General features: G+C 36.3%; 1 protein-coding gene across 1 annotated transcript in view; it reads left to right on the top strand.

The window, feature by feature from the left end:
• Positions 1-12127, top strand: part of dock2 (dedicator of cytokinesis 2) — a 122616-nt gene that overhangs the window by 21637 nt on the left and 88852 nt on the right. Inside the window, exons 21-23 of the mRNA XM_083546912.1 lie at positions 1648-1782; positions 8635-8743; positions 9337-9407. Coding sequence (XP_083403038.1) covers positions 1648-1782; positions 8635-8743; positions 9337-9407 — 315 coding nt within the window. The remainder of the gene's footprint in view (positions 1-1647; positions 1783-8634; positions 8744-9336; positions 9408-12127) is intronic.

Here is a 12127-nt window from a genome sequence, read left to right as displayed (position 1 = left end):
TCGATTTGGTTTACTGATTATTCTACCTTACAATTCTCACCTGATATCATAGGACTGTGAATAGTGTCATGGAAGTGAAGGTGAGCAGTCAGATTGGTTCAGATAATTTATAAGGATTCCTACTGGACAGAGAAGTCCAAGTCCTGCTGTAGAAATTAAACTATGTCTCACAGATGGGCTGGGAATGTTTCCCAGGGGGAAATAAAACTGGTGTTCAGGGATAGAGAAGTCTGGACTGACTTTCTCAGCCTGTTGCTACTGTGAGCTTTAACAGTGAAAGCAGAAAGAATATGATTTAATGAAAAGCCTATGAACTCATATGTTTCTGTGCTGCTATGTAGTTGTCTTTCTGTGTGCTTTTTTGTAGCTGCATGTGGCTGTATGCTTTGGTTATAAATTAATAATTTGATTTAAATCCAATTTATAATATTTTTCCACTTGCATTATATGGACAAAAGTTTATTTACACCTGAATATTAGATTTGCATTTCCTTTTTGAACATGCACATTTAGTACACATGTGCTCTTATAATAGCCTCCAAATCTCATAAACTGGTTTGAAGGGCATTTTTGCATTACAGCATGCAATCTCATTTTTGAGTGAGTGAGTTTGTAAATTAAGTTTGTATTTAAAGTTAAACTTTAACATAAATTCAAGTATAATCGTATTTTTAGACGTACATTAATGGTGGATATTGCGGCCCTCATAATGTTACACCGCTACATAATTTCTTTTTTTCATATTTATAAATTATATTGTACAATGTAAGTTGTTTTGTGATCTACATGGACAAGCCTGTGGAATTATAAAAACAATTCAGACTAAAACAAATGTTAAACAAAAAACAAAAGAAAAACAACAGTTAATATAGTATAGCTACTCTTCTGGGAAATAGGGGACATAAATTCCTTTAAGTTATAATTAAAACTACATAAGCAGTAGGAATGTGATATGTTTTAGTAAATTTTATGTTTATACTGTAGTTCCATTTCATATTTTCATACAATCAACAAAATTCACTAAAAATCCAATTGCAATGCAGGTTCTACCAGCTGCAGTTTGTGTTTTCCCAGTGCCTGCTTGCATTTACCTTTTTACACCTAAAAACGTGGTCACCCCAAACGTGGTCACCACCACAAAAGAACTTAGATAAGCCCATACTTCAGGCATGGTATTAAAAAGAAAATACATGTGGGAAAATAAGTATTATTGCCCTGAATGCAATTCAAATGTCAAATAAGCATTAAAGGTGGTAAGTTTCAATTTGGGTTGAATTTCTTTCAAATGCCAAATGGCATGAAAAATTAGGTTACAGGGTTACAGTTCACCCACTCCAAAATCTTTATTGCATTGTGCACAGGGATGCATTGCTTGCAAATAGTTTCCTTAAAACTTCAGAAAAGACTTTGAACATAGAAATTACATGAACACCATCTGTCCAGGTGTATTAGGGAATTCAGCAGTGCTGTGGAATTAGATTACTTATCAAACCAGTAAGCAACATCAGAGTTATTAAAGATTAACAAAAATAGAAAAATATCACTTTGAATTGATTCAATATGCAATATATTAATAAAAGAATATGCAAGCTATGAGTAAAAGTGATGTCTATGTTTAAGACTTTGGTGTTTTCTTTCTTTTATTAGGAAGTTGATGTCAGTGTTGAAGACGTATTTAGACGTGTCTAGTCGCGGAGAAGCGTGTGAGCCCATTCTCCGCACATTGAAAGCCCTTGAGTACATCTTCAAATTCATCGTTCGCTCCCGCATGCTCTATTCCCAGTGAGTGAGTGTGTGTGTGTGTGTGTGTGTGTGTGTGTGTGTGTACACTGTCAATGCCTTGCACATTGTGCACACCATTATGTTCAAGCTGAACTAAATTATTATTTTGCTCTGATATTCATCACCTCAAAAAATGTGTCAATGTTGTATTGCAATTTTTTTGTTGAGTGAACATGTGTTTTTGTGTTCATGCAAATGTTTAGACTTTGTCTCTGCTTCTCAGTTGAATGCTTGTGTGTGTGTGTGTGTGTGTGTGTGTGTGTGTGTGTGTGTGTGTGTGTGTGTGTGTTTGAATAGTTTCTTATAGTGACACTTAAGAAGCTGACTGCTGCATTAATGTGGCTGATAACTATTGATGGCTTGACAACAGCTAAATGCACTCTAATTATAAGAGATGTGATGTGATTGTGTGTGTGTTTGTGTATGTGTGTGTGTGTCTGTATGCATACATATTTGATTGTGTGTGAGGCTATCCTATTGATAATGAAGAAGCCAGTGTCTGAATTAGCATGTGCGATAAACTGAAGTGACAAAAGGCAGAAGAGAAAAGATGGATTTGTTGTGTGGCTCAGTGCGCTCACCAGCATATGAGAACTAGAAAGACTATTAATTAGAGAGCGAGATGTGATGAAGAGAGATTACTGGGAATGCCTCCAAGATCACCACAGTGATTTACCCCTCCATTTCTCTTTTTCTCCTCCAATCATTTAGTATCTCTCTTCAGGAATTATTATTTGGATTATTTCTTAAAAAGATGGAATTATGAAATCTGTATGTTTGAGGACACTAGGCCGGGCTGACACATTTCTTTGTAAAAGATAAAAAAAACCTTGTAAAAAAAATATAAACCTTTTTAGGCCTAATTAATAAATCGAAATCATAAGCTCTGAAGATAAAGGTAAAGTTGGCTGTTTAACTTAAATTAAGTTTTGAATAAAAAATGTTATTTATAGCAAGCCAAATATTACATAGTTTTGTACATAGTGTTAGTATGATTTCTGATTCATTTGTTCTGGTGCAAATATACACTATATGGACAAGAGTATTGGGACACCGGGCTTTTCCAGCTATATATGGTTCTTCCCAAACTGTTACCATTAAGTTGGAGGCACACAATTCTTTAGGATGTCTTTAGGATGCAGTAGCATAACATTTTTCCTTCACTTGATCTAAGTGATCCAAACCTGTTCCAGCATGGTAATGACCTATGCATAATTCCAGCTCCATGAAGAACCCTACTGAACACCTTCAGGATTAATTGGAATAGTGACTGCACCCCAGGCCTCCTCAGCCTACATTGTAGCCCTTATTGCTAAATAAGCACACATCTTTACAAGCACACTCTAAAATCTAGGGGAACATCTTCCCAGAAGAGTGGGTGCTATTATAACAGCAAAGGGGAACTAAATGTTGAATAGGGTGTTTAAAAAGCACATAAGAATCTTATGATCAAGTATCCACAAAACATTGTCCATACAGTGTATGTGTGCATGGTTCCTTGGTATGGACTGACTTCCCCTCAAGGGTTTGTTTCCACTTTATTGCCATTGTTTTTGTAATGAACTCAGATCTTCTCTGACCCTGAAACAAATTCTCTAATCATTCACCTTTTCGGTTTGCTTGTTTTAAACTCATCCCACTCTTTTATTGTGTTTGCGAAACGGATTAGTTTATTTGGTTTGGCATTTGAGTCATTTGTATTATTGCTGATGTTTCTTTGTTTTACGGCTTTACAATGACACCCAAAGTCATTCCAAAGCATTATATCACATCACTTTATCAAATCTGCATAACCTTATAAATGCCACCAGCTCAAGCAAACAGGATTATTACAAGTGAATTATTATTACTGAACTCTTAAACTACTTGGGTTTATGCTTCCAGAGTTGAAAAAACTAGTGTTTTAAAAATTTTATATATTTTTCTCTATATTTTACATTCTAAGTACTAAGTACTTAGTACTAAGTTCTTTCATTCCATCTTTCGCTATATTTAGAACCTCCTTCATATTTTTTTTCTTGGATTCATCCACAAAATAATCTGAAATAATCAGTGAGATTAAATGAATCTGATGAGTCTGAAGTGTTTACCACATTGTTCCTGATTAAAATCTCCTTGTTTGACAACACAGTGTGTGCAGGTGCATTGTTGGTGCACCCAAAACTGCATCTTGCGCCACACGTTGGTATACATTTTTCTCCCTATGGTTTACCTTAGGCACCAAAGCATTTTTTAGGAAATTGCTGATAAACAGTCTGCTCATTGCAAATGAGCTCTGCACAAGCAAGTTTGTCAAAAACAAAGAAACAAACCAAACAAACAAAAAATGCACATCATCAGTGCCCACATTTGACCAGATTTTTGTGTTCCCCTCCAAAATAGACAGTAAATCTCTATCTGCTAATGTATTTGTGTACATTAGCAGGTGGTTTAAATATCTCCTTTTATCTCTACCAACCTTCAGAAGTGCCAGTACTATTAGCACATTGTGTAAATGTAGTTCCTCTGCCTCAGCTACATCGCTCAAGTTTATTATTTGTCTCAACTAGAGATATATGACTTACTCACTCATGCTCTATTAAAAAGATATTTTTCTAATTCTGTTTCCCAAAATTATAAACAAGCTAGTAACCTTATTAAAATCACTGTAATTTCATGTTAATAACCATGGACTATTTATTTACACCAAGATGAAAATAAGACACCTGCACTCTCACCAGTTTTGTGTGTCTAATATATCTACTGTTACTGTTACTTCTGTTATAACACATTGTCAATTCATTGCAATATATATTCATATTGTATTCATATTTGGTTCCATCGCTAATATACATATGGATTGTTAAAGCAGAGTGTGTTTTGCCAGGTCTAAGGCACTATGAAAAAATGGTGCAATTATTCATACAAACAAGGAAAAGAGAAATTACTTTTTTTTTGCCCAATAATGCTAAATTAATTTAAGCCTTAAGCACAGAAACAAAATTATCCAAAATTTGCTTTAACCATATTTTATATAGTATAGAATAGTTCTTGGCTTCCATGTCTATTGAATTTATCCTCTGGGCATGTTGTGTCCCAGAAATGCATAAGTCAGGTTTAGGATTGTGTTGGGCAGCGGATACCTTTTCATCTATTTCCTGCCTAGTTTAAGGTATAAAACTGGGAATAAATGAGTAAACTGTATATAATTAAAATTTTACAGTGGTTTATATATTTATATATGACTAGTAATGAAAGCATAAAAATAAGGAAGGTGATTAAAAAGAAATGTATTATTCTACATTATTTTGAGCTATTCTTTGATAACTTTCTGTAATGCTATACAGTTTCCTAAATTTTTTTCTGTTACACATTGTATCTGTGTCAGTAATAACCCTGTACAAGGACATTTAAGCATTTCTGACTGACGGCCCTGGAGTCTGTAAAAGATCGTCTAATGCTTTTTCATTTTATATAGGCCACCGGGGATTAGCACTGTGCTACTGTGTGTGTGTGTGTGTGTGTGTGTGTGTGTGTGTGTGTGTGTGTGTGTGTGTGTGTGTGTGTGTGTGCGTGTGTAAATGCATGTGTGTGCATGAGAGAAAGCTCAATCTCGCTAACCACATGCTTTCCCCTTGTTGGTCCTGTTGCATTTGATGGTGTTTGTGCTAGCACCATATAGCACAGGCTTTGTTCCATTTCTCAGCATTTGATGAGTGAATGTGTCTGTGCATTGTGTATTTTATAGAAAGAGAGCATGTGTGCATGTTCAAGGTTTTTCATGATGTGTTGTGATTTGATATAAATCTTGTGTACCTTAATACCAAGGAACAGTGCTGCTGAATTTACCTTTTTTCTTTTCTTTCTCTTTTCTCTCTCTTAGCCATGGCTAATCTAACAGCTTTTGTTCTGCTTGTAAATGTAGCCATAACAGAAAAAGCTTTGTGACTGATTTGAAATTATCCCTTTGAATTAATTACTTTTCCATTTTAACTTTCAAGTACAGTAAATTATTGACCAAAGATATAATGGAATCAGTACAAAATTCACAAATTTTCATGCTACAAAATGCATTTATATACATAACCTCATCCTCATTCAGTTAAATTAAGTGATAATAGATGCTATTATTATTTTTGATTATATAATACGAACAAGGTTATTATTATTATTATTATTATTATTATTATTATTATTATTATTATTATTATTATTATTATTATTATTATTATGCACAAGCTAACTCAGCAGTTGGACCAGACTGGCAAGGGTTACAATCCTACTTAGTGCACTGGTTAAATACATAATATTAGAAGGTTCTTCAGGAGCTTTAATGATCCTATTCTTTACATAATGCAACAAACAATCTAGAGATCTGCTGATTATTACTGACCTTGTGCACATACTGTTTAACATGCATGAAACCTGGTGTCATTCCTGTGCAAACATTCCATAAGCACTACCGGATGCAAGTGCATTTGTCCCATCTCACAAACTATGTTTTTTGTTCACCTCATTTATATTCTGGTTTGGTCTGAGAAATTCTTTCTGCACTTTTCCTGGAATAGTGACACGGGAACAGTGGTTTCATCCTTAAGTTTTCTGTTAAGTCCCAGTAGTGTGTGTAGAGGGTTGGAGACACTGTAAACACTGCTGTTCTTTAAAGAGGTTAATTATAAGTACTGAAAGTGGTTTGATAATAACATGTCATTAGTCATATCTCACTGACTGTGTATGTGTGTGTGTGTGTGTGTGTGTGTGTGTGTGTGTGTGTGTGTGTGTGTGTGTGTGTGTGTGTCTGTAAGTCAGGTCCAGTCCTGGAACCTCCCTGACATTTATTTTATTTTACTCCACATAATTACTAACCCACTGTATGCGCTGAGTCAGGTGTGTAAGAACAGAGAAAAGATGGAAAGCTCAGTGCTTTGAGGCTGCAAGAAAGAGAGTGAAGAGACCAGGAGCTGAGTTTAACTGAAAGTAAATCAAGTAAAAGAAGGATAGAGAAAGAGAGATAAATGACAGGAAAAATGGAACAGCAAGAGAGGCAGGATGGCAAGGCACAATTAGAGAGAAGTGGCCGAATAGGGACAGAATGGAATAAAGAGAGAGATATTGGAGGAGCGAGACGTATTTGGTGCAGTCTTTTAAATCAGACAGCTTTGATTGAAGTGTCAGTCAGGCTGAAGTTCTCAGTGCAGCTCTGTAAAGAGATTCCTTTACATCCACTGTAGCAACACTAGCAGGGATTTAACACATGTTAGACCTTTTCCTATGCAGCTGTGGATTTTTAAACCTTTTGCACCTTTCCACCGCTTATGAGCCAGTTATTACTGACTAATCCAATTGGGCTTCAGTACTTAAATGCTTTTAGTCTGTAACAAATAGTGCATTTTAACCTTCCTGAAATTGTGACTTTGACGACATGTGCTCACTGTTCATTAACCACTGTGTGGATTAATTCATGATAACCATGTAACCAAGCAACTGGGAAATACCAACAGTGAGCATTGGCTAGCTAATGAGTCAGGCTTATGGTGTAGGTATCTACAGAACCTTTTGTTTAGAATTGTAAAGAAAAAAAACAGGTCTGTTACGACCATCATCCTTTCTCTTAGACCCGTTGGTCAGATTCCTAAGGGATTTTTGGTGTGACTGAAATTAAGCTTATTATCCACCACAAACCCAATGCTAAGAAACATTCACTGCTGGCTGGCTAAAAGTTTATAACTTCCAAAGTTGAATGCCTTTATTTTGAATCATTTGAAGTATGCATGGTAATTTGAATTCCATTCATTTGAGTGTCTCACAAGAGCCAGTGATGTTAAAGACACCATCCTTTCATCTCCATGAAAACAGATCAAGCAACTTGAAAGCCATTTAAAGAATATAAGTAGTGCAGAAAATGTGGAAGGTTGCTGTATAAAGCAAAAAAGGCAAAACTCTTACCGAGCAAATGTGATTTAGATGTGTTTTCCTTGATTTCATATGATTAATTAAATTAGATTCAATAAATTTTTATTCGAATAGCGCTTTTAACAATGAACATTGTCTCAAAGCAGCTTTACACAGATAATGTGGTGATAAAAAATTTATATGTTCTTTATTAAAGTTTGTCCCTGATGAGCGAGCCGGTGGCGACTGTGGCAAGAAAAAACTCCCTGAGATGTCAAAGGAAAAAACCTTGAGAGGACCCAGACTAAAGAGGGAACCCATCCTCATCTGGGTTGCACCGAATGTCAATTTATTGCAAATATACGATATGCTGGGTACATTGATGGTGATTAGAAGCAGATTGTAGTCCTGAGTCAGTGTAGCAGACTGTTGACATTAACTACAGTCCAAATCCATCCTCAAAGCTGAGGAGAAACCGTCCCCAGCTGCACAAATTGGCCCCCAAATAAAGAAACCACTATCCAGAGGCAGGCCTGGACAAAGTGGGAAGATCCGCGGAGGGAAGAGGGGCAGGAACAGTGGTCACTGGAACCTCAGGAGCATGTTTAACAAGAGAGAGAGAGAGAGAAGAGGGGTGACAGGAAGAGAAAGATATGGATTATTATGTGCCCTTATTGTTGTATGAAAGTTAAGGTAAAGGTGGATTAAGTAAAGGTTTGAATGCAAATGCAGTCCTCAAGGATAATCTAAACCTCAGTGTTTGTATCTGTACCTACTGTATGACCTTCAGAATTGAATGATGCATTATATTTATGACTGCATTATATTTATCATTTACTGTACTAACTAATACTGTCTCTCTCCCAATACCCCCGGCTTTGCTCTCTCTCTCTCTCTCTCTCTCTCTCTCTCTCTCTCTCTCTCTCTCTCTCTCTCTCTCTCTCTCTCTCTCTCTCTCTCTCTCTTTCTCTCTTTCTCCAGGCTGTATGAGGGAAAGGAGCAGGCAGATTTCGAAGACTCTCTAAAGGGTCTTTTTGAGTCCATTAACAGACTGATGAAGAGTGATTACCACACCACCCTACTGCAGCAGGTCTGTCTGTGTGCACTTTGGAGTGGGGGTGGGGTGCGGTGGGGTGTGGTGGTGGGTTTATTTGGCTGAATTCACAGAGGAAACATTTTGTGTTTAAAACCTGCAGGTACTATTTACAAATAAATAGGTTGCTGATGTTTAGGTCCATCTTATTTTTAGAGTTAGGTTCAGGTGTTGACTTAGCATTAATTCATCAAAATAATAGTACATTAACATTGGGTCTTCATGAAGCTAGTAAACTATGAGTGCTTGGAAGAAAAGTGACTAAGGGGGCATGGGTTAAATGATAATGTGTACAAATGTATGTGTGTGGATTTATGTGCAAGTAGCTATCCTTGTAGAACTTTTCTCCCTATTAATGAATTCAGCACTTGGGCTCAGCCAGTTGTATCATCTCATCACACTCGGTTCCGGACAGGCACGTTAGCTTTAGCACGCCTGGCAGCCTGACAAAATGTGAGGCTCTCACAACAGGTGATTTCAGTGTGCTTAAAACAGCCAGGTTTGACACTTTTGCTGCTGTGAACAGCAGTCAAACATAAATTAACACAGATCTAAATAAAAAAAGTGTGTGTTTGTGTGTGTTTGTGTAGGTGGCAGCTCTGAAGTACTTGCCTGCTGTGCTGCACGATATTGAGACTGTTTTCAGTGCAAAGCTGCTCAGGTGAGGCTGTCACACTTTATAATAGAAAAGAAAAAAAAAAAACAGAAAGGGTAGAAAGGTTTACATGGAGGGCATTCAGCACACACACAACATCCTGTATGGTCTGTGGTCTACACAATTATGGTTTTGTCAATGCTTACAAGACAAAAAATACTATTCCAAAGTAATAAATGTGTTTAATTTTCGATAAAATTACAGCTTCTCTGGGGTCCTTCAGCAGCCATGCGGGAATATGTCTTATCTCAGCCACTATCTGGGAAGCTTACTTTGGAGAACGCACCATGAATGCTAATTTGCCCAGAGATGAGACGTAGCAGCCTGCATTGCGGAGAGAAAATAGCTTCTTTGTGACATTGTTCGAGGGTGTTTTTAAATAACTTGAAACTCAATGCGAGAAACCTTTAGTTCACCATCTTGTTGAAGTTTATTAAAGACAAGCAAAAAGTGGTACATTCGTATGGAAATAAATGCAAAATTGCAGAATGCATGTGGGGTTCCAACAGGGGAGCACAATCAAATGAGCAAGAAACTCTTCAGGATGTTTTTATACACTGGGAAAGAAACATTATCCATATGCAAAAGTAAGATTAGGGAATCATTAGTGGGCTGGTCTGCAGGATGTAGAAACAAAGAAAGATGTAAAAAAGTTTAAAGCCATTTTAGAAACAGATGGTTACGTAACACGTATGTAGAGACCTTCTGTCTTAAAGAATTTATTACAATCTACTGACAGAGGTTATTGCAAGACAAATGATAATCCAGAGGCTAGGATCTTTTTACACAAATATTAAACATAGATTATATTGGATTCTAGCTGCATCAATAATTATTTAATGTATCTGTATATGCTGTATATGTATTATGATTGGCCGTATTTTAATGAAACAAATATGACTCTCTTGAATTGTTGGTCCTGTGCTACATCCTGGCTGTGCTTAAAGTATTTGGTGCAGCAGGTGCATTGATGTTTAAAGCATTGTGATGTTAGCAGCAAATTTGTAGCATTTGAGACAAAATGTCCAGGATGCATTTACTAACAGAGTGATTAGATGGATGAGGTATTCTTTTATTCTTCAGATGTTTTATTACTGTCACAGAGAAGGTTCTAGCAAGATTCTTCAATGTGAAGGGAATTAAAAGTTAAATGCAAGGCTATTAGTTATCTGACACTACTAAAGCAGTAGGGGGTTAAAGGCTAATGGTGGTAGTCTGATAGTTTTGCTATTTGAACACATTACTTTTCAGATATACTCAGAAACTTCAGCTGAAAAAATTTTATCAATTAGCATAAACATAGAATTATTTCAACACCAAAAGACCTGATCCATTAGTCTACGAACCTAGGCCAAGAACCAGATCTATACACAAGCAATATACACCAATCAGCCATAACATTAAAATCACTTGTCAAATATTGTGTATGTCCCGCTTGTGCTGTGGTTTTTGGCACCAAGTGGTTAACAGCAGATCTTATAGATCTAGTAAGTTGTAAGAATGGATTGAATTTAATTGTTCAGCACATCCCACAGATCAAATTAAGATTTGGAGGCCAATTAAACACTGTTTATCATTGCTCTTAAACCGTTTATTTTTTCCCTTGTCCTCTTTTTTCCCACCATAATTGACTATTATTTCCATGGGGTTGTGTATTAATGTTAAGTTAGATGGTACATATGTTATATTGTTACATTTTTATGTATTTTAGGATGTATTTTAAGTTTTCCCAGCCACATTGCCAGAACATTGCCAAAAGCATCACACTACCTCTGCCTGCTTTTGTATCTATCATAATTTGACTATTTTTAGTCACCCAGATCCTTGTTTTGGGGATTTTTCCTATTTCCGACACCTCGACATTAAAGAACATATTGTTTAATCATTATCTAATACAATCCCTTAATAAGTACTGCTGTTAATGATATTATCAGTGTTATTTGTTTCCTGTCAGTGGTTTTAATGGTACAGCTGATTGGTGTAATGGAACCTGACATCAAGAATTTAATCCCAGGAAAATAATCATGTAACTCCAACTCAAGTCAAGTCCAGGAATTTAAGACTGCTAAAACTTAACCCAGTACTTTTAAGTGAGGAACCTAATCACAGTTATTTTGCAAAGAAAAAAGGGCACTCCGATGTATACTTTTGTGTGTGTGTGTTTGTGTGTGTGTGTGTGTGTGTATGTGTGTGGTAGGAATTATCAGGAGAAAAGAAATAAAAAACACTGTTTAGCCTTTGACACTGAATATCCCATGCATACAAATGATTTTTCCATCTGTTTGCTCTCACAAATACATCTACACCCAAGTTCAAAATTGCATGTATTCACTTTACCACCCAACACACACACTTGAGCTCACTCAATGCAATGATTTTTAAATCAATGCTATTGTTACCTAATTAAGAGTGTGTTGGCCAAGCGCTGTTTCACAGGGGACAGTGAAGCTGTTTGCTAATGCGCTGACATTTGGTTAGCCCACTTAGCTTGTTTTTGGCAGCTCACAAAGTCATCGTCTGGCTGCAGAACTTATGCAGGCTTCCCAGAAAGCCTAATTTTGTTTTTTTATTATGTGACAGTGCTCTCGGTTCAATAAACATTTTTCCATAGGTATTATAAATCTGCATTTGCAGCATACGACTCTTTTGTTTGTATGTATGTGTTTAGTTCCTCTGTTATCACCATACACAAAGACAGACCAATTATATATTTAGTCACACAATCA

Source organism: Silurus aristotelis (genome assembly GCF_946808225.1).
Source record: "Silurus aristotelis genome assembly, chromosome: 7".
NCBI classification, from domain to species: domain Eukaryota; kingdom Metazoa; phylum Chordata; class Actinopteri; order Siluriformes; family Siluridae; genus Silurus; species Silurus aristotelis.
This window is presented reverse-complemented; position numbering and strand designations above follow the sequence as displayed.